Here is a 23,720-nt window from a genome sequence, read left to right as displayed (position 1 = left end):
CAAGCGTTGAAGGATGCCAAATAAAGATACTGATTTTACTGAAGATTTAGCCGCATCAGCATTTGTTCAATGTGACTTATATCAGGTGTGCAATCTAAAATAATTGCAAAATATTTGACCTTTTTAATTTTTGATACGATCTGCTCGTTAACTTTGGTTCCCAATAAATGTATTATTTCATTTCGTATATTTTTACTAAAATAATACTAATTGATCTCCTTTTGCATTACCCGTCTTAAATGCTCTCTCATTATTGGATCAAATCTTTCCAATAATTGAACTAAACCGAGAAAGTTGCCATTTCTTGGAGTATTTAATTTATCACTATTTCCACGAAATGATAAGTTATGTTCAGCTAAAAAAAGTGTAATAGCTACCATTCTTTCCAGAACAGAAGCCCATCTAGATTCTTTATTTTTGAGTAACATTTGAAGGTCTTTATCAATTCCAAAACACGTCAAAGCTAACTGGTGGTCGTCTGAGTTTTCATGTGCTCTTAGTACTGGGGATATGTGTAACCAATCATCAAAGCCAACGTTACCAAGTTTAGAAAGCTTAGACCGGGCAAATAGGTAGCAGGAAAAGCAATAAATCTTTTTTGTAGAGATTGAGTATATCAACCATTTTCGATCATAAACTTCACCATTTGACGTGACCCGTTGAAAGTGAATATTAGAAAAATGACGTCCTCTTTCATTGCGTGTATATTGTTTATCTGTCAGTTTACCGTTGTGTGGTCCTTGTAATATAATAAAGTCTATTATTTTTGATGAAAAAGGCAACGGCCATTGAGCGATATCTTCTGATATTGCTGTATTTGGGGATGATTCGGTTGTTACTGCCACAGGTGGTGAAGAAGCATCATGAGAATCTTGAACATTTGGAACAATTTCAGAAATTGCTGGTATAGAGCTTTCTTTTGATTGGCAAAAACAAGATTTTTCTCCGATTTTAAGATATTTAGCAAGGTAATTAGCGCTTTTCTCTTCAGCTTCAGCTTCTCTCTGTTGTTTTCGCTTGAGATTTTGATACTCTGATAATTTTTTAGGCTGTTGTGTCATTTTAACTGACGATAACTAGAAAAAATTTAAATAAAATCAAGATTTTCAATATTTCATAAATGACAATAATTCTGTATGGTCATTTTAGAATTTTAAAACATCGTTCGTTAAAAAGTCAAATGGTAAATCTCGAATGGCGTAGGGTGTTTAAATAAAAAATAAACTGAAAAAATTACGCAAATTTTAAAAAATGCATATATTATGGCATGGTGAAATTTGAACAATAAATTTTATTTAAAAATATCTATTAACTTTCAGAAAATTATTAATTATCTAAAGCTATTTTATTGATTATTATTAGGATAATAATCAATAAAATAGCTCACAAAACCACAAAATCCACAAAAAACAAACATAATTTTTTAATTTTCGCGTAATAAATCGCGTGTCGGGCGATAAAATAAGGTAATTAATTAAAAGAGTGTACTTACAATCAAAAACACTAAACTTCTGCTCTAATCTTTAATTAATGACACAAAAGGACCAAAAACTACGTGCGCAATCCAATCTCTATTTTGCTATTATGCAATAAAATTAAGGAAATTTCCGGCGTGTGCGGAGCGGACCTCCTAGATGCTTAAAGCGACGGCACGCGGGGTGAGTTTGTCTAGGATTGGTCGAAATTCAAAATTCAAAAGGCGGCAATAGCGGCTACGAACATTGTTGCCTATACAAAACTTGCATAAAACATATCTTGTTTTTTGATAATGGGGTAAAAAAATTTAAAGTTTTTGATAGCTGTGTCTATGTTTTTTCTTAATAAAATTTATCGGCAATGATAAAATGAGATTTTTTGAAAAAAAAAATTTTTTGGCAAAAAAGGTTTTGAAAAAAAAATTTATATATTTTTTTTGGAAAGAGTACAGCGCGGCGCCTATTCCGGCGCCTGGAGCGGCCGCTCAGTCCGCCCTATAGTAGGGGCCGGCCCTGTAAATATGTTGACTTCAACAAGTCTTATGCTATTGTGGATTGGAGACTCGAATGTGGACTCGAAGGATGCTGGCTGGAGTACATTATTGAGACTGAATTCACCATAGGCATTGCTTCGGTAAATTCAAGATACTCCCTTTACCCTGTCAGTATATCCTTGCCTGTCTAAGCTATGTCAAGAGGAACCTGCTTTATTTTCAATATGTGGTGAGAGAACTAGCATCACTAGGAATAGCAACAGCTTGATACCAACTTTTTATAAGTCAATAGATCTAGGAGGGATAGTGACTATTATGAAATGAACTTTTTTCATAAATAACTAATATTTCATCTCTACTGTGTAATTAATATCAATAAATATCTATTAAAAGTAAAAAAAAAAATGGATTTCTGCGTATTTAAGTTATTTCTCCTGACAAATGAAAACTTTTGCTGGATATTGCCGATTGTAGATAAGCAAATTAGGTATTTTGCAAAGTATATCCGAAAATTAGACGTTAGCCTTTACATTTAAAGGCACAATAAGCACAATAAAGAGAAAATCACTACCGTATCTTAAACAGCTTCAAAATACTTTACAGTGGCTGTTCTTCAGAAATGGATCCGCCAGGGCTAGAACAGGGAATGGAGTTCCCGAAAAATCCCCTACTTTGTCCGATCTGTCACGATTATTTCACGGAACCCTGCATATTGAGTTGCTACCACACGTTTTGTGCCAGATGTCTGAGAGGGAGAGAGCAAGATAGGAAACTCGTCTGTCCATTTTGCAGGTATGTATGTTTTCTATCACAGAAATTGGTCTACTATTTAAGCCTTAAAGCAAACATAAAAAATTATGACACAATTTCTCAGAAGTTGTCTAATTTAATTTTTATCTCATTTAATTTTTTTTTGGGAAATTCATATTGAAGGCAAGCATCATCATATTCACTTCCACTATCCGGAGTAGCAAACTCTCAATTAATATTCATATAAATAAAGTCTTTGACAGCCAAACCTACAATTTGCATCAGAATGGAAAATACTGCAATTGATGATCAGGGGACTATAATAGGAAATTAAATAAAAAGCAGTGAAGGCCCTATAAGAATCGATGAAACATATTCTATGCGATGCAATGGAGAGAAATAGGCAGTTTGGGACTACCGCACCTCCAGGAGGAGATATTAATAACGCTTCCTTTAATCAATTGATAGAACTTCTCAAGGTCTGGCCATAATAGTATTTATGCTGTTAATCGATCACTCACACTAAGCCCCGTGGTTTTCCTTATGAACTTTATAGTTTTCCTTCAGAGTTATCCTTATATATTGTTCACTACACCTCATCAGGCCTTAAATTCTCAGGCTTGTTGTTACTGAAAATTGCACTATATTTTTTGCCTTCTTACTAAGTTGAGTTTTTGCTTCCCCTTCACTGTCGTAGCTCTGTATCCTTGAATATTATTTTCAAATAGGATATAATTCTATTTCAGGCACTTGATTTGCACTAAATTACCTCAATGTTTGGTATGGTTAAGTTGAGAGAGCTCTTGGATTTGGATTCAGTAGAATGCTCCCTTTAAAGGAGATGAAAATATATTCCAGGCACTTAAGAACTTTAAACAGATGAAGTCTGCCCTGAAACCACAAATAACTTACAGATTGAAGAGATCATTGAAAAGCTGGTCAAAGAAATCCTATCTTATTTTACTTTTTTGCTTGGTAGAGACATTTAAAATTTTTTTCTGAATCTATTTTTTTAACCGGGAAAAATAAAATTACCAGATAATTTACAAGATTAAAGCTTGGCTCAAAGTTCTTAGACTAGATATTCATTTTTCTATATTTATTTAATATTAATTCTTATCAGGCAACCAACGATGCTGAAAGATGGAACTTTCCTACCACCACCTGACACCCTTATGAGACAGTTAATAGATATTGCAAATAGTGAGAATCCTCCCTGCTGTAACTGCGATAAGAGAGACCGAGCAAATATGTATTACTGTAATACATGTAGTAAGTGACATTAGTTAAAATATAATAGAAGTTTAGTATTCAGTCAATGTAATCTTCTAAAATTTTTATATTTTAATTGGAAATAGAAATAAAGAATTTTTTGTCTTCTAGGTCAAGCTTTATGCGCTCACTGCCGCGATAATACCCATCGAGCAAAAATGTTTGCCAGCCACGAAGTTGTTCATATGACAAAGTGTCAAAAGGAGCCAAAAAGAGTAAGTAATAACGTACTTGGGTTCCTCTTAAAGAAACCCTCATTAACTTGGGGTAATGTGAAGTTAAAGTCTTTAAAGAAAGCTGTAGAGATAAGTTGTCCTATAACGATATCTTTAGCGAAATCCAAATGGAGTTTTGCTATTAAGATTGCTACTATGCTATTTCGAAAATAAAGCAAAATTTTGTAGATGCTATGGATTTTCTCTTATTTAATGCAAATTATCTCCTAATCAGCAAAATAAGGCAAACATTTGTTCAGTATAAACGTAATATTATTTAATATAAGATTGTTTAGTTTCATATAAGATCATTCAATCGGTAGCACTTAAATTAATATTTTGGCTGGATTTACTTATTAAAATTTAGTTTTTCCAATACTGGTCATAGCAAAGAACTAAATCCAAGGTAGATCTTCCCAATCTATATCTAGATTTTGCCTAAATGAAATAGTAATCATACAGTTTCCTGACGGTTATAAAAGACCTCATTTCTCATTAAAAAATCATGATTGAGACAGTCAAAAGCATTAGAGAGATCGAAGAAGAGCCCAACGAACTACTTACTATCATTTACGCTGCTATAGACAGACTCAGATATAAATAGGATGGTTGTTATCGATGGGATAAAGCTACTCTCTTGGTTAATATTGCCCAATTGATATCAAGATTTTGCTTAAATAAAATAGTATTCAGTATTTTAACATACAACTTTCTGACGGTTATATAAGACTTCATTTCTCTTCATGATTAAGACAGTCAAAAGCTTTAAAAAGATCGAAGAAGAGCCCAACGACATAACTCCTCTCTGTAGACTGCTATAGACTTCCTATCAGGCCTAAATGAGGTGACAATGACAGGATAAAGCTAGTCCTACAGGATAAACCCTCCTTCAATTTTACCCCAATCGATATCTAGATGTTGCCTTAACAAAACACTATTCAGCATTTTAACATTCAACTTCCTAACTGTTGTGTAAGATCTTATTCTTCTCCTTATGCAATTATAATTGAGGCAGATAAAAGCTTTAGAAAGTTCAAAGAAGAGCCCAAAAGATAATCCTTCTCTCATTTAGGCTGCTATAGACAAACTCAGACATAGATAGGATGGACAGAGTACTAGACCCTAGCAGAATACTTAAATGTATTTAAAGAGGTACCGAAAAAATCTAGACCCTTTGCAAATCTATTTACTGCAGAAGCTGTTTTTTTGACAGGACAATTAAGTCAACAGGTTGTTCTGCAAAAGGGAATATGGAAAAGTGGCTGACCTCGTGTTGTATAGGAGGATACATGTAAAGAAAAAAGGTACAGACAATCTGGACTTCTAACAATACCATTTAGAAATTTAAATGCAAAGCAAACATCAAAGAACTGTCTTCTGCTTGATAAGGAGCTAATATTCTTAGGAGCAGGTAAGTTTCATAACAGGTAAGATTCAGGCCCGACTTTATTAACGAATATCTAACAAAGCTAATGAACTTCCGTTAAAAATTTTCGATCTTTTTAATATGGATCAGAAAATAAGGTGATCGAAATTACATTGGAGAATTCAAGAAGAGATCTCAATAGTTGAATATATAGTGTTTTCAGATTAAAAGTTTTTGTAAAATCGTTTGATAAATCTAAGCATTTATAGTATGTTAAAAGTAATGGGAGAAACTAAGATTTGAGTCTAAAAAGATATTCAAATCCTCTACTGAGTCAGGCTTTTTTAAGAGTATACCATCAATAACATATTGACAAGGAAGACCTTTAAACAAGTAAACTTTATAAACTCACGTTTCTCAATATTTAATAACATTTCATTCAACTTACACTATACTAGGAAAACACTATTTCTCTGCGAAGCACCAAGTGACCCTAATAGGGGGAAATCTGCCCAAAAATCTTCTAATCATCAGCGAACAGTAAAAACTCGTGAAGTAACAAAAGATTGCTAAAGAGGCTGAATAGTAATGGTTGTAGATGAGAGCCCTGAAGTTATCGAAAATGAGTTGCAAACAAAATTTGGCGCTGTCTATCGGTCAGATAAGTAAAAAGAAACCCATTGATGCCAGGAGCTGAAATATGACAGATAAGAATATTATGGTTGACCTTATCGAAGGCTTGACTAAAGTCTGTTAATATCACATGTGTTTAACTATCCTCGCCTAAGATTTGCTAAAAGCAAACAAGTTTGTATCCGCTGAACTACGCCTAGTGAATCCATGATGTTGATCTTCAATTATTTCCTGAAATATGCTATATATATGCTATACAAAAAGGATACTATGAGAATCAAAAAGGATACTATACTATGGGATGATAATTTGTTATTTTCAGATTGAAAGAATAGGAATTATATGACATAACTTCCAGTCATCTGAAAAAAAAACCAGAAGTTTCGGACAGATATAAAAGGTGAAAAAGTGGAAGGAAAAGAATATGGCAGGACTTTTTTAAAGGCCTGTTTATAATACCCAGTTAAGGCAATACTATTTAAATTGAAGTAGCGCTCAAGGACAACTGGTTGAACATGTAAAAAACCATCTGAGGCATTAAAAGCTTTAGTATTTCTGTCAAATATAGATGAGAAGTGGGTGGTAAGGAGGCTTGCAAAAGAAATAGCAGTATCAGCCTTCAGACCATGAAGGAACATGTTGAAACAGCCTTGATTATACTGCAATCTTACAAACTTCCAAAATGATTTGCTTTTGTTTTGTATTGCATGTTTGGCTCTCTTAATATGATATCTGTAGTATTCCCTAGATAGTGAACTACATTCTGAACGCCAATCACTGAAATTTTAGTAATCAGTATTTGATCTTGATTGTCTAAATTTTTGTGTGGGATTTTTTTACCAATAAATAGACGTAATTATTAGTAGATGATCTGCCAGTTCCAGAGACATCTTTAGGCTTCAAAAAAAATGACAATGTCCATTAAGCAATACATCAATTTCAACGATAGTAATAGTAGACAAGTAATGACTGAATCATCCTTCAAGCCTTATGCCTAACCTCATGCTTCTCTAACATTCTTGAGCACGTTATGCTTGAAATACGTCTTGACTTTCTGCTTACAAATGATTTACTTTCCCACAGACAACATGAGTTTTTGCTGGGAAATAATATACTTTAATTATGGTTAATTTGGCTTTTGGTATTTTCTGTGATGTCAGTAGGGCGTTTGACTGCGTTGACCACCATAATTATGTCATGGGCTATTTATAAACTCTCTAAAGTTAATCTTAACCCAAAACGCTTTAAATCACTATGCCTCTAACTTCTTAACTATTTAATTTAAAATGTTTTTTTTTAAATTCTTAAACTTGGTTCACTTGTAAAGCATATTTATTTATTTATTTTTATATGCTTTACAGTGTCCGCATCATGGAGAACATTACATAATGTACTCGACTCTCCAAAACACGATGTTATGCGTCAATTGTTTCCGCGAACTGCCACCCGATGCAAGAAACCAATGCGTCGACATCGATACTGCCCACACTCAAGCCGCCAAACGATTGGAGAGGGGCCAAAATGCTATTATGGATCTGCAAGTACCTAATGTTTCAATATTTTAAAAAAATGTCACATATTGAGTTTTTAATTTACTTTTAGACCTCCGTTCGTGATGGTATAATAGCCTTGAAAGGTTTGATGGACGAACTTAGAAGGAACATGGATGCGGAGAAGCATACTATTAACACTTTCTGCCAAGGAATGCAAGAAGCTATGGCTAAAACGCACGCCACTATGATTATGGAAGTGCAAAGACAGTATGATAGTAAAGAGAGGATATATCGGAGTCAGTTGTTATTGCTTGGTAAGTTTTTTTTAGTAATCAAGTTTTAAATTTAAAATGCCTTACTAGTGGAAGAAACTTTGCATGCAGTTAGAAAACATTAAACGTTAGTTACCAGTTTAGCGTTAGTGACACAGGCTATACCCTATGGTTCTCCCTAAAGATCAACCCCAAAATAGCAGAGATCCTTCACAGGATCTACTCGTCTATATTATCAAACCTCTTATCACATACGGCGGCACTGTATGGAGAATCAGAAATTAGAGCTCAACTGAATAGAGTCCAACACCTTAGTATAACGGGTTCTATGCATCGTAGCCTATCACAACTAAAGCGCATACGACTCTGTTAAGCCGTCTGCTCCTGAACCTTATGGTACAATTCGAGATAATGAGAACTGCGCATGGGAAACATGTCTTTGGTGAACTACGGGCTGGTGAGGCTGGTCATGCTAAAATTTGGTCACAAGTTGTACAAGAATGTCCACTCCTTCTGATGGATATTACATCTGACACAGTGGGCTGTAAGGGTTTTGTGATCGTATTGCAGGCAGAACGGAATGAAGGACTTCATTGGGCCTACACTGGTAAACGAGGGAACCAGCTGGTATAGAGATGTCTCCAGAATAACCAATTGAGCTGGTGAAGAGTCGCTTAAGTGACCTCTTTGCTGTATTGAAATGCGGATAGAAAAACCTAAATTGCTGATACCACAATATAGTCATATAAATCTTCGCCGGCACCACGGCTGCTATTAAGGCGATCCCAGTCAAAAAAGTAAACTTCAAGATCATACTGGAGTGCAATAAGGTCCTGGGAGAACTGATGAAAATGGGCTGCAAATGAAAAAGTGGATTTCCTTGCTAGACTGGGATCAACGAAACGCCCAGTAGGCGTTGAACCTATACTCGGTATAGCTAAATATGTAGCAGTTGCGTCAATGAAGAGTCTGATTTACAAGCGAATCCTCTGGAAGTGAACGGAAACACCTGGCATGAGACATTGATTAGCTTGGTAGTCAGTGACGTGTTCTCCGGCCAATAAAGCATGCTTGCCCTAGAGAAGTCTCTATAAAATCCTATGAGTCATTCATATTACATCCATCATCGTATCAGTTGCGACTACACTAAAAAACGAGTTTCTTCTTCGGGGCTAAAGTTTCTCTTTCTTTCATTCATTACGGTATTTACAGCAGTGTATTGTACAACATAGGCGCTCCCTTAAGAAAAGAGAACAGATGCAGCCTGCAACCAGATTTTTGAGTGGCCAGACACTAGTTAAGTGTTGAACTCTGTCCAGGTAATCTGGAATTTCAGATTTCATGTTTTATGATTTACAAGTAGATCAAGCGAATTATCTTTGGAAACAGACCCTGCAACGCAAACAACCGATGGCCCTTCTGCAAGTCCAAAATGTGAGGGTAGCCTTCGTAATCGTGATATCTGTATGGTCATACCAGCGTAAGTACACTCGTGCATGAAGTCATATTGGAGCGTTTTTACCGTTGGTTTTTGTGTGAATTAAAATACTCGATGCACAAAAATAGACATGTGATTTATTTTACATGATCACTCAAGATAACTAGAGAAATATTTATTTACTCTGTGTTTATTTACTACCATTTACGTATGTTGCTTTAAAAACGCGACAATATTCGGGACCTGAACTGGCCTTCTGACGCCGAGGGCTCCTTATATACTCGCCAAACCATGGGAAGATAGCGAATGATTTTGGAATAATAGAGAAAGGCTGGTATATTTTCGGTGCTGCCAATATTGTTATTTAAGATTGATAATTAAGATATTGTATATAAGATTATACACGACTGGCCAGTTTCTATCTTGAACACTGCACGCAAACCTACTCTTGAGTCTCGATTGATCAGCTCTCGACTTGGGTCGAAGTTAAATTGCAATTATATTGATTGTGCCACTCAAGACCTTAATTGACCAGACTTGTATAGTTTTTAACATAAACCTAGTTATAGTTCTCCTTTACCAGTTCATTTGGTATATACTCCATTTATATACTCTAAACCCAACCTGGACTAGATTAAGACCATTGATGAGTCACAGCGTCTAAAATTTAAAAAAATGTTGACCACATTTTAACTTGGTAACTGTGGCACTTCACTTTCAATTTCGGATTTAAAGATTCTCTATTACAAGGATCTTTGCAAAGACACCCCAGATACATATCGAAGGCTTTCCTGCAGATACCAAGTGCCCAAGTAGCCTTCGTAATTGTGATATCTGCGTGGGCACAATAGAACACTTTGTATATTTGTGTTTAGAATCATATTATATACGACTGGCCAATTTTCATCTTGAACCCTACTCTATCGATCGAACATTCTCGCCAGCTCTCACTCGCCACTAGGCCTTCTCTACATTTAATTTGGATCGAACTCTACTTATATAAAAAATTACACTATATATTATACGCTACACTATATAAAAAATTGTCAGATAAACGTTTATGTTTAGTATACAATTCAGAGAGTGATATATTTTAGGAACTGTAATGCCCGTTCTCCAGCTACACTTAGTCCTATGTACGACTTTTACTGCCGCTGCCAATAAGTACCAGTTCCTTGAACTATCGCCTTCGTTAATAGATAGACTGTCGGCCGTAGGAAATCTTAGTCAGCCAGTAAGGTCAGTATTGTTCTGTAGTATTTGCCCTTACAATCAGTGAAAACTAATATAAAAATATCGCTTAATAATTTCTAATATTTTCCGTAGATCTTTGCAATCATCTCAAATCAAGACCAATTACAGAAGTGAATTTGCGCAAAGTTTAGAGCCTTGGATCGGACCTGCGGCTGTATCTCAACATCAGTCAGAATTAGCTGCTGGTAAGTCATGATATATTGTAGTATAAATGGTTTTCCGTTAAGTGTTTTATAACCACAAAATGATTTCTAAAACTGGATGTGAATCTTCTTAAAATTACCTAAAATATTTACACTTTTAAGGATCACCATTTTAATCATTCTACGAATTGTTGATTGTATTTGCAGTCGAGCTCCTAATGGATTAAGAGAGTAAAACTGGTTTGACAGATTCAGATCTACATACCAACATTTCTTCGATTACATTAAAAAAAATCCAAATACTTTAAGTGCAACTGCCTTTTTAAATAATAGTCATTCGGGTCCAACTCACTGTCTGCTTGTAGATGGTCAGCGATTTCCACTCGAATTTGGATTTGAGATCTGATGCAGGTTGTTCAAAACATGATGCAAACGAGGTCCTTTGGTCAGTCAATTAATTTTTTTGTTATGTATAGGTAGTCCGCCAACAGATTGTCTATTGCATTTCAGAATACCGAAGCGATTATCTTCACCGTGGCACGTAAAACTTTAGTAAGCCAGACCTGTATAGTGCCGCTAGTTATAGTTCTCCCTCACCAGTTCATTTAGTATACTAATGATACTAAGTAACGTTCGAGGTCAAATAATCTCGTGACTGCTTTTAGGTGGTCTGTCATTTGTAGGCTGGGCAATCAGTGGCGTATCCTTCAGCGAGTAAAGCCTGTCTATCTTTGAGAATTCTCCATAAAATCCTGTGTCAGCTGCATAATTAATTTTAGATCGGTGAAGCTTCGTTTATATCTCGCAGTACTTTGTCGCATAGTTAGTTGTACCTCTTTTTAGGCAGGTGGCTAACAGAACACGCTTCCTTTCCCAGAATATTGAAGCTATCACTTTTCTTGCTGACGGCGTTCATTTGAACCTGTTGATACTGATATAACAGGAATATTGGCTCTGTTCATCCCCATTTTTTTCCCGGTAACTGTGCATATAACGCGACCACTTTCAATGCGCTTGTTTTGTGTTAGGATTTAATCTTTCTATATTATGTAAATAGATTTGCTTCGTTTCAAATCATCTGCCAATGCCATTTAGGGTTATCATTTTCTTAAAGCTTACCTTGCAGCATCAAGACTCTACGATACTGCCCCGCCGGCTACTAAAAAACAGCAGACCTCCTTAAAGACGAAAATTCTGGAAGGGGATTCGTCGTTTTCTGCCCATTGCCGCTCCTTTGAATCTCAGATTCGCGAATTGAATCAGCAATTTAACAAAGTGAAAGAAAAAGTTACCGAACTACATAAGTAAGCAAATTCCTTAAATTGAGATAATATAAATCATTATAATTCTTACAAAAAAAAATTGATATTTATCATTTTAGGGATATTAATGCAATCAGAAAAGCCCAGACTCCTCCGTTGACAGCAAGGTATGAAATGTTGGTGCGAGAATGCTTGCATCTGGATCAAACATTGGAAAGGTAAATTAGAAATTGTATTCTGAATCTGAAGATGTTCACGATACACTTTCCTGTGATTTCCAGTAAAACATTAGGCTGTGTCAGCTATGCACTTTATCTCGACGAAACAGTTAAACCTGAAGTACCTGAGGGATCTATTCTAACCCCAATTCTTTTTCATATTTCTGTAAATTGCTTGCATTTACCAAGTACACGATACTATTTATCGATAACTCAAGCATTTCGATACGAAACAAGGCTGTTGAGAGTATTGAGGTTTCATAAAACTACAGCGAATGACTGTAAAATCAATAGTTCTCTCTTTTTTTTTAAATTTTTTCACATTCCGGCCGCCACATTGATTTCGAAATTTCTATATCGAATTTAATGATTTCCGAGCCCAAATGCAACCCGAGTACCAATTTTTACACGTTTGTATGTTCAAAATAGCATTAATATAACTGATTAAAGATGTGCGTGTCTAGACCGTGAGGCCGTGCGACTAGCGATGCTTCAATAGCGTATTGTAAAGAACAAAATATCGGTTAAATATTTTAGGCTTTTGAAAATTCCAAAAGAATATGCCACATATGGGGTATTAAAATTATTATTATCTCTGAGTTCTTTAAACTTTTTTTAGGCAACAACAAGAATTAGACCGAATGGCTACAGCTTTCGATCAATCATGGGAAGAACAGCTCTGGAGGCTGAGAGTGGAACAAGAAGTATTTAGCTGTCAAAGGGCCGACGTAAACACTTTAAGGAACGAGCTAAAGCATCTTAGTCAGGTAAGAAATTCCGTTTCGCCGTTTTTAGCTTTAAAGTTATTGATTTGGTTAAATAGGTGGCAACCCAGCTAGAGCCTTACATTAGAACTCTTACTCCCTCCGGAGGTCTGGGTGGAGCTGGTGCACAGTCCTCGACGACAGAAAGGTCTCAAGAGGCTCAACAATCTGGAGATCAAGCGCAACAGATTGCAAGTCTACTAGAAACCATGGGTAAGTTTTGTTTTTTTGAGAATAATATAACTTAATCATCGTCAATAATTTACAATAAATAATAGAGTATTAGGGTTACGAATACTAAGGTTTTTAAGTAGTGTCCCTTTAATGACGCATTATAGCTCCTTTATCATTAGGCCTTCATTGCAAACTCTAATAAATCATGCTCAAGGCAATCAAAAACAAACCGAAAGTTTAAACCGTATTTGCATACTATGATATTATTTTATGGATGATTTTCCATTTATATACCGTTACATTTTTGTTCAAAACCTCTCCAAATTCTACGGTATCATCACGATAAGTGGATTTAGATTCAAAAATCTACTTACATGGTTTGGGTCTGCAGGAAGCTTTAGGCAACCTTATAGAATAACCTATAAGGAGAAAGTTACCTAAGATAAAAAATAAACAACCAAAACGAAACGCCTACTTGTAGGTATTACTGGTACATACTATACGAAAATTTAATATATGCATTATTAAGTAAATGCCCGACCTATTACATCGAAATGTTACTTGTTTATTTCTGAAGAATTCGAGATGATTCGATGGTTGCTGGTATAATATAAAGGAGGATTGTTTGACGCGGAGAATTTATTAAACAAGCAACGTACCGCAAAATTTACTCACACCGCGCTCAGTATTTTATGTTCGCTTGTCTTGTTGTTATTCGTAGTGGTTGTAAAATCTTGTATTTTGTGCGTCAAGAGATACTATTTGTCATAAAATTGACCAAATCAAATTAGTTTTAAAGAAGAATGGAATGGTTCAAGTAGTAAAGCATCTAATGACACACTGAAGGTGAAAAAACGAAAGTATGACGAACCATACATTAATCTCGGACTTGTGGATTCCAACGGCTCACCTCTTTGTATGTTGTGCACCAAACTCCTTCCTAATAGTTCGATGGTACCTGCTAAGATGCGCCGACATTTAGTAACTGTACATCCCGACTTCAAAAACAAAAGTGAAGAATTTTTTCTACGTAAAAAAGAACAATTATGAAGAAGCCAAAAAACTATGACGTATGCGACTCAGACTGTGAATGAAAAGGCCACGGAGGCATCGAATTTGGTTAGTTACCGCATTGCCCAAGCAGGAGAAGCGCACACTATCGCTGAAAAGCTAATAAAACCATGTGTGGTAGACATAACAAAATGTATGCTCGACGAAAAATCTGTAAAGCATTTTTCTACAGTACCGCTTTCGAACGATACAGTTACGCGCCGAATTGGGGATATCGCAGCAAACATAAAACAAGAACTGGTTTCACGGCTTTAAAATAACAACTTCGTCTTGCAAATGGATGAGTCGACTGATGTTGCTGGACTGGCCATCTTGCTAGTAATTGTGCGATATCCATATAAACATTCACTCGAAGAAGACTTGCTTATGTGCTCATCGCTGCCTACTAACACAACCGGAGAAGAAATTTTTAACACAATTAACATATTTTTTTGAAGAAAACCAACTCGATTGGAATGATTGCATTGATATTTGTACCGATGGAGCCAAGGCAATGACAGGTAGAACAGCAGAAGCAATACCACGAATAAAAAAGAAAATGCCACCAAATCTAAAATTGGTTCAGTAAAAATAATTAATTTTGTCAACGTGGACGTGACCACTATAATCCCGATTGTTCTCGATATCATGTGAAGATTATGGTAGCAATCATAAAACACTATTGCTCCATACTGAAGTGAGATGGTTGTGTCGGGGTAAAACTTTGACAAGGCTTTTTGAACTAAGAACAGAATTAGAAGCTTTTCTTCCAGATGTTCCTTTTAATTTAAAAGACCGTTTGTCCGATAAAAGCTGATTGTTTAGACTAGCATTTTTAGCAGACATGTTTGGAAAACTTAACAAATTAAACCTGTCAATACAAGGAAAACAGACAACAGTTTTCAATGCTAACAACAAAATAACTGCCTTTAAAAGAAAATTAGATTTTGGGATTACTTGTTTTGGTAAGAGAGAAATCGAAAACTTTTCATTGCTAAGTGAGTTCCTTAGTCGCCATAGTCTTAGTGATACAGAAATATTTCAAAATGAAATATTTGTTGAATTGGTGCAATATCTCAATGATCTGCAAGGGACTTTTGAATCTTACTTTTCTGAAGAATAGAATACAAAACTGAAAATAAACTCATGGATTCAAAACTCTTTTTCATCTAAATTGCAGAATCCTGAAAATATGTCAAATCTATTCAATATCTATTAAATCTATTCAATTCTATATCAATTTCTAGAAATGACATCGGATACAAGCATAGAATCATTGTTCAAAACAATTTCACTAAATGATTTTTGGTGCAGGGTTCGTGATGAATATCCACAACTTGCCACAGAAGATTTGAATGTTCTTCTGCCGTTCCCATCAACGTATTTGTGTGAAACGGGATTTTCAGCATATACAGCTACAAAAACAAAATACCGCAATAGACTGGATGTTGAACCAGACATGAGAATTCAACTTTCTTTTATCAAGCCTGACATTACCCAGTTAATGAGGAATAAAAAACAATTACATGCCTCGCATTAAATGAACTTAGTGTTATCATTTACTTACTAACTCACTACTTACTGTATCTATCTTTTTTTGTATGATTATTAATAAACAATTCACATATAACTGCTTTTGCTTCTAGTTTAGAGTTTAGGGTAAAAATTTAGTTATAACGGAAGGGTTCCATTACGAAAAAAGTTTGAGTAACACTGACCTAGTAGATAAGAAGTGCGTGCAGCTTACGTGTTCTTATTTAATTACAGGCCAGTGAGACTTGCCGCGCTAAAATTTATTTCCTGTTAATCAATTGGTGCAGGCTTCTTTAGTAAGGACAAAAAAGTATAAATCTGCTCGGACAGCGAACTCGCGATTAAAGATATTACGGTTCCGCTAGCTATCCTTTCAAAGAACTGCTGCGGGATAGTGGCGAGGAATGAGAAAGAATTGTCTAATTTTCTATTGTGATCCAGCAACATTTAGACACTCCACTATATGATCTGCACTCGTCTTTATTCTGATTCGTAGACTTACATAGATATCGAGGCCGCCAAACAATGACCCGGGTGCTATGCCGAATCATATAACGGAATTCTCAGGTAAATTTTAAGTATCACATGTCCCATTTGGTCTAATGGTTATTTTCCAAATTATAAATAGTTGAATATCATTTTTTTTTTATATGTTTAAATGACCATAAAGCTGAAATAATAAAAATATAAGAATTTTTTTTCTTTTAACTTTTTGAGAGCAACATTTTAATATAAATGTCGCTATAAGCTGTTAGAATTTTTGACAGTAGACTTTACGCATATACAGCCTATATAAGATCTACATTATTAATGTCAACATTTCACTCCGCTTTTCGCCACCGGCAAAACATTCCGCTATACGAGTCGGCACCTTAAATAGTTCACAGTTTGGCGGCAACAAGATTTATTCAAATTCTATGGGTGCCGAGTTTTATGGCGAAATATATAAATCCTAGCCGGTATAGCAGAGACATTGTTAAAACGGGCAATGATATATTCAAGGACCTGGCTATAATTAAATTACAGTTTAGAGAATTAAATTACAATTAGAGTTGTCTATCTTGAAATGCACTATAAAGAGTTTAGAAATATTTCACTAAATTTTTCAAGTAATTACAAGCATGTCTAAACCCTTTATGTAAAATAGATACAAAAAAATAAAGCTAAAAGTGCGAGGATGTCCGAAAAAAACGAGTATTTTAAAAGCTCTAAAACCCCTTTTCCCGCATGTCCCCAGGAAATGGAGCCTTGGAGTCAAGAAGGTGAGTTCTAAGCTTATACTAAAGTGTATATAGAGGAACTGGTAGAGGGCTATAGGATCCAGCTTGCAGGTAATGCTGGTAACAAGGAAGCAACTCGCAGATCAGGATCTACGAAACTGTCGGTAGATCCTGAAACTAGTATCTCGATTATGCTCGACAAAAAGACTGCCTGGAGATAGATGATAACAACTTTCATACATATTAAATCATGCCTTTATTTAATTAAGTAATTTCTAAAACATTCACTGAAAAAGTAATATGGTATTAAGCAAAGATTCGAATATTCGCAAATAATCACCCATACTCTAACATAGGAACTTCCGGATTGTCCTCAAATCCTAACTTTCTAACTTTTTCATTGTTTTCTACTATTTTACTAAAATCCATATCTTTGTCAGGACCAGTAACTTCTAAAAATTCAGTGGTTTTCTCGTTGGCATTACGTGGTTGTTTCTCTTTGTCAAGACTTTTTGATTCTTTAAGTTTTATAGGCTTAGTTAGTAGACCTTTATAGTTTACTCTTGGTAGCTTTAAAACCAAATGGCCTAAAAAAATATTTTGAATTTTGCAAATTTCTTAATCATATATTCATTATCTCTCTGACCTGTCGTTTGAGATCTTAATGCAGCAGCTTTCTCCACAAGGACTTCTTCCGGAAAAACTATCTGAAATACTTTCCCTTTGACGGTAAGTTTCACATAAATAGGCTGCAAATCGATATCGACCAAAGCGGTATCTAAATATTTATACAAAGCGACATCTAAAACAAACATCTCTGGATCATCATCTGAGAAAGTGAATTTCAGTTTAGCTTGGTTCACATTAAGTGGTCGCCCCGTTTTATCAAATAGCCTAGAAAGACATGACGAATTAATTAATAATTAATTCAAAGAGTAATAAACATGTACCTTGCAGTTTTCTTTATTTTCTGTTCGCAATCAATATCGACGTTCCGATTGGTTTTCTTTTGCCTCTTGGAAATTTCCATTCTTGTTTCTGGACTGTTTTCAGCAACTGCTTGCCAGAATTCCTCGTCGGTTAGTTTAGAACTGTTTTTTAGGAGGTGCCGCACTTTCTGCTCTTCCCTGAATCGCCTATTAATTGATTAAAGAAACATATATTATAATAAAAAATAGTTCGTTCTTCACGAAATAAAATGCGTAAATTCTTTTGTAAGTAGCATTTTGTATTTTAGCTTTATTAATGTTGTAGGGCTTTTTTCTATGTGTTAGGCGTGAATTAAAACAATAAAAAATACTCAAAATAATTTATTTACATAGTTATACTATGAAAATAGAAGCCTTCTGCTTTCTCTGAGACTCATTACTTACCGCACATACAACGCATTTCCTGTACCAGTACCTTACTTCTAAATTTAGGCACAACGATTTGGCTTATCTCCCTTTTGTCGCTGCAAGAGTTCAATCCATCTTCCAAAATTAGAGAGTTCCATTGTACCCAATATGACTTGACATTAAAAGAAATCTGGCGCCATCTTCATTTCCAACACTCCAACTTCTGGTTTTGGTGGCTACGTCCTCCGATTGACTCCGTTATCATGCGCTTGACTCAATTCCTCAAAGTCGACCTTTTCTGGAATCACTTGCCAAACACGAGGCTGACTCTTGTTCGTGTTCCTGGCCTCTTCGAATTCCAGGAGTAGTGTCAGTTCATCTACTAGCTTAGGTGAATGTGCTAGTAGTAATTACTGCCTCATTTCTTCATCGCGGAGTCCATTCAGAAATGCTTGGAGTACCAAACGTTCCATGATTATTTTAGAGAAATCTGGATATGCCTCTCGAACTAAACGCACTATATCGGCTCCCAATTCCTGCAAGGACTCCCATGACCGTTGGAATCCATTTTTTGACTACGGATGTTCTAGGCGTGACTGGCCATAACGCATTTCCAAATGCTTCACTACGTGGTCGTACACTTCCTGTTTTTTGGGGCACTTTCTTTGCAAGATGCCGGCAGCATCTCCTCTCAAGACCAATGTAAGGACAGTGGCCTTCTCCTTGGATGACCAAACATTTGCTTTTGTAGCCGCTTCAAACTGACGATGATAAATATTTCAGGATCTAGTACCATCAAATCAAGGCAGTTTGAGACGCATCAGCACAACAAATTCCGTATTGCCATAAACTTCATTTTTATTGTCCACTACTGAAGGTCTACAGCGCAGCGCTCTTCGATAGTGTTGACATCTAATATTTCAATTTTGTTTTGAACTTCTTGTATCCTGTCTTCCATTAATGAAATAACTTATTTATTTTAGTTCCTTCTTTTTTTTTAATTTTTTCTTCCTTCTATTTTAGCCTCTCTCTAAGTTCGTTTTTTAAAATAGCATTATTTTCCACATTTTTCTGGTTCACATCTTAAATGGGTAAGTGCGGCAGGGTCTTCTTCCAGTTTTGCAGAGTTTTAATTCAACTTTGCAGAATTTTTTCATTAATTTAGCCTTCAAGTTGGCGGAATTTTCAAGGAATTTCGCTTCTAGACCTTGCAACATTTGACCGATATTACTTGCACCAGCAAAAACAATGTTATCAGGTCATCGTCTTGCTTGAACAATGCTTTACGAAGCCGCTTCTGCAAGGCCGCTTTATTTCCCGTCGTATCGCACTCCCTTTCCTCTAGCTCTCTTTTCAGCTCAGCAAACTTTTAAATCCACCAGCTTTGGTATTTTCTCATACTATATTCCAAGTTATTTCACTAATTTACTTAGAATTTTACTATGAAAACACGATCACACATGACTTCTCGAGATATTTATTTTTACTGTTTTTATTTACAACTATTTAAATTTGGCCAATATTCCGAACTTTACTTCGCTGAACTAATGGTCCATCGGCGATGCTGCTCCTTATATACTCGGCTTTTTCGGAAGACTCCCGCAAACCTTCTAGACGTTGTGTCATTTGTCATTTCGGAATGATGGAGAATCAGCTAGTTTCTCGGTATTTACGTATCGTTACAATACATATTAACATATACAGAGCTGTATAAGAAACGTTAATAAAAGTACAGAACTTTATTATTATTGTGTCCTTGCTTCGCATGACTAAGAAATTTCTAAAGAGTTAATTGAAATGCAAAAATGTGATATTGCAAGAGTTATCATATTTTTGCATTTAAAAAAGTACACATTTTTTAAAGTTCAAATTTTAATTAAAATTAAAGACACAAAAAATGCTTAATATGTGGATAGATGTCTCTTTAGAAATTTCTTAGTTATGCATAACTAAGAAATTTAATGCGTTTCCATTTAAATGCAAAAATTGTGTAAATTGGACGAATTGCGTGATGGTTCGAGGTGTTTGCCACATACAATGAATTTTTTAGGAGAATTATTGAATTTAATAAATATTTCTAAGGTTCTCATTATCTTATACTTTTATGACCCACTATGATATATATTTTTTCAGAAAAAAGTTTATTCTTATTAATCTTATTATACAATACATCTACAACTTATTCAACTGTATTAGCAAATCATATACCTATTAGATATATCATATATCCTATAAAAGTTGTTATACTAACACCTAGATGTCAAGCATCTTTAGGTGTATTAAATTTATTATTAGCAAAATTATTATATACATGTACACCATGCATATAATGAGAGGAAAAATATATATACAGTGCATTCACGATGAAAGGAACAAATTCAATTAAATTTCAGGTGTTTTTTTCTTCTTTTATTTTTCGGACACATCGATTAGCATTGTCACTTTTTCACGTAAATTTTCTATACAAGGTATCTCAAGTAGAAACCATGGCGTCAGCATTATTTTTTTTAAATGGAACATTAAAAAAATAAGAACATTTCATGACCTTTTACAATTTAACGATATATTCTGAATACTTTTTGTGTAGCATACCATATAGCTGAAGTCAGCGGCTTGTCAAATTTTATGCAATAGACTAATGAAACATACAACATAAAAAAAAAATTATCCAATATTTATTGCAACTGATGTTCGATTTATTGTCCATTTACTTCATTGCATTTTTAAAGTCGGTAAATAACTTCCAATTGCACATTTTTAATCACTCACGGATCCATTAGTCTAATTTCTCGTCGAACTCAATGCATTAAATCATTATTTGGTCTATTCACATAAACTTAGGACTTTAAATAGCCCATAAGAAAAAAATCTAATGGGGTTATATCCGGTTACCTTGGTGGCCACTCAATCAAAAGTTGCATCAAGAAATTGTCGAACGGCGAAAGTCCAAGTAGCGCTTTTGTTGTGTACGCACCCGATCTCCAAAACCAATTATCATGAATATTTCAATTCGTTCTTTCTCAAATAAATGCACTTTATTAAAAAATGATGCCTGAAATGACAACTAATATGACGATTATACTCACAAATACATGACAAACCGTTATCAAGTAGGTTCTTAAATTGTAAACTGTTCGAAAATAATAAGGTCTACTTACTTTCTAAGCAAACACATAAAAAATGTATGGTGGCGTCATAGTTTCTACTTAAGACACCCTGTAACTAAAATTTTCATTGCAAAGGACGCATTGAATCAAATGGACAACAAATTAAACATTAGTTGCAATAAATCTAGAATAACTTTTTATGTTTTAATTAAATTAGTTAGTCTGTTTTGACAAACCATTTACTTTAGACATATAGTTTGCTATGCAAAAAGTATACAGAATATACCATAGAATTGTAAAAACCTCATAATATACAGAGTGTTCTATTAAAAAAAATGACTGTTCACGCCATAGTTTCTACTTGAGGCACCCTGTATAGAAATTTGTTATTTCAAAAAACGCGTAAGTGACAATACTAATCGATTTGTTAAAAAAATAAAAGAAGGAAAAAATACCAGAATTTTAAATGAATTTGTTTCTTATATCGTGAATGCATAAAACATGAAAAACCCCAATCGAAGAAGAAGTTAAAGACTACGGGAAACAGATATATGTGAGAGACGCAGTGTATAATAACAAAGTAGAATGGATACAAACAGAATATGACAGAACTGAAAAATGAAAAGAATCGAATGATTGGAAATCACCCAGGAAAAAGTAACAATAGCCCTTAGAAACAGGTCGAAGGTAATGAAATCCTCAATTTGTCGTTAAAGAACCTAACGGCGACACACGGCACATTAACCAAAGCAAACAACCAGCTAGTTACTGGCTAGAAAATCCAACCAAAGCAAAGACTAACCCCATCCCCAATACTGCCCCACTTGGCGCAATATAATCTAATAACGATTGAACAGAACACCTGCGTCAAAAACACCGTACACAAAGCCAGTCGAGAAATGATAAGAATCTTTCCCTGGCCTCGAGAGAGATTATAAAAAGTTATTTATAACAAAATCAATAAAAAAATGAAAACTGATTTGAAGCTCAGACCAAAGAGGAAAACGTGTCTCTCAAGGACATAGAAATAAGATGGATCTATCAAGGGGATTCGTTATATCCTTGCTCTTTTGTAAGGCCCTGTATCCATTGGGCTCCCTACTAAGAGTCACAAAGACATGATACATCTGCAAGAATGACAACAAACAAAAACAGAAAATTTGTACCGGGAAAAAATAGTGAGTGTTCCAATTAAAAATGCCAAGTTTAGGTCATATCTCCGGAAAAATGATAAAATTAATGAACAGTGGACATACTTCTCTTTTAAGTTATACAGGATTTTAATAATATCACTCTTAAAATTGAGACCTTTCATTTCCACTCTGTACCACTACTCTCATACAAATTTCATGAGTTTCACCTGTGTTTTTCTTGATAGTTCTTAATTCGCTTTTCAATCTCTGGTAAATTTTGCCGGGCTTTAATCCTCTCGCTTCTTGTGATTTTTTTTATGTCCAAGCTTTCCAGTTGTGGAAGTTGGGCAATAACATAGTCTCTATAACCTTCGTAATCGCAGCATGGATTTCCTTGAAAACCAGTACACATTAAGATGTTTTCTTACGCTTTAATGTTGGTTTTGTTACCTGTAAGATACAAATCTTTAAGATGGATATTTGCTTGTAGAGACTTAATACTCTCTAAATCCCCGATAAAGTTTAACGTTAAGTCTAATTTTTCCAAAGACTCGCACCTCTCTAAGTTCTCTACTTTTTCTACATTGTTAATTGCTAAATTTAAGTATTGCAGTTGCTTCAGCTTATTGAGGTTTTCGATTTTCGAAATTTGATTAGCTTGCAGATAAAGTATTTGAAGGTTCTTGCACCAGTTGTTCAAGTGTTCGATTTTTTCAACGTCTTCTTGGTGGAGTGAAAGCTCTTCTAGAGTACCAATTAAACCTACATAAGAGTTAACATTTTCTCAATTTCATGGTTTATATATTAGACAGTAGTATTATTTTTATCGGACAAAATACAAACAAAACACCCTTACCTTCATTATGTTCAGCTTTTTTCCTTACTAATTCTTCTGTTATAAAAACCATTGTATTTAACCATTTACTAATAGATTAATAGGAATATTTGCGTTAAAGAAATTGATCAAACGTCACTATGACAGTCAAATTCGTAAATTGTTTGATCAATAATCCTTGTTTTGGGTGTGTTCAAATATTATCTTTGCTATAAATCCACGCACATATTGTTGTAGTCCATGATTATCTTTATAAAGTTATGCATTCTTCTGCTAATAAGC

General features: G+C 34.8%; 2 protein-coding genes across 4 annotated transcripts in view; one reads left to right on the top strand and one right to left on the bottom strand.

Moving 5' to 3' along the window:
• Positions 1–23,720, top strand: part of LOC126738640 (RING finger protein 207-like) — a 42,092-nt gene that overhangs the window by 6,570 nt on the left and 11,802 nt on the right. For 2 of the 3 annotated variants that reach the window (XM_050444061.1, XM_050444063.1), the window contains exons 1-12: positions 681–968; positions 2,573–2,761; positions 3,843–3,991; positions 4,103–4,206; positions 7,567–7,746; positions 7,808–8,012; positions 10,506–10,647; positions 10,735–10,847; positions 11,932–12,109; positions 12,187–12,285; positions 12,905–13,052; positions 13,109–13,262. In XM_050444061.1, the coding sequence (XP_050300018.1) occupies positions 2,589–2,761; positions 3,843–3,991; positions 4,103–4,206; positions 7,567–7,746; positions 7,808–8,012; positions 10,506–10,647; positions 10,735–10,847; positions 11,932–12,109; positions 12,187–12,285; positions 12,905–13,052; positions 13,109–13,262 (1,645 nt within the window). In that variant the 5' untranslated portion in view covers positions 681–968; positions 2,573–2,588. Of the gene's footprint in view, positions 1–680; positions 969–2,572; positions 2,762–3,842; positions 3,992–4,102; positions 4,207–7,566; positions 7,747–7,807; positions 8,013–10,505; positions 10,648–10,734; positions 10,848–11,931; positions 12,110–12,186; positions 12,286–12,904; positions 13,053–13,108; positions 13,263–23,720 lie in introns of those variants that run through there. The other variant, XM_050444062.1, reaches the window with a different exon arrangement.
• On the bottom strand, positions 17,259–23,591 carry LOC126738641 (dynein axonemal assembly factor 11). The gene is made up of 6 exons (XM_050444064.1): positions 23,460–23,591; positions 23,054–23,365; positions 22,831–22,996; positions 17,977–18,162; positions 17,673–17,920; positions 17,259–17,613 (listed from the first exon to the last, which is right to left on the bottom strand). Exons 1-6 carry the CDS (start codon positions 23,509–23,511, stop codon positions 17,363–17,365), a joined length of 1,215 nt encoding a protein of 404 aa, XP_050300021.1. The 5' UTR covers positions 23,512–23,591; the 3' UTR covers positions 17,259–17,362.

Source organism: Anthonomus grandis, chromosome 7 (assembly GCF_022605725.1).
Source record: "Anthonomus grandis grandis chromosome 7, icAntGran1.3, whole genome shotgun sequence".
NCBI lineage: Eukaryota > Metazoa > Arthropoda > Insecta > Coleoptera > Curculionidae > Anthonomus > Anthonomus grandis.
The sequence above is the reverse complement of the archived record's forward strand: the minus strand, read 5'-3'. Positions and strand labels throughout refer to the sequence as shown.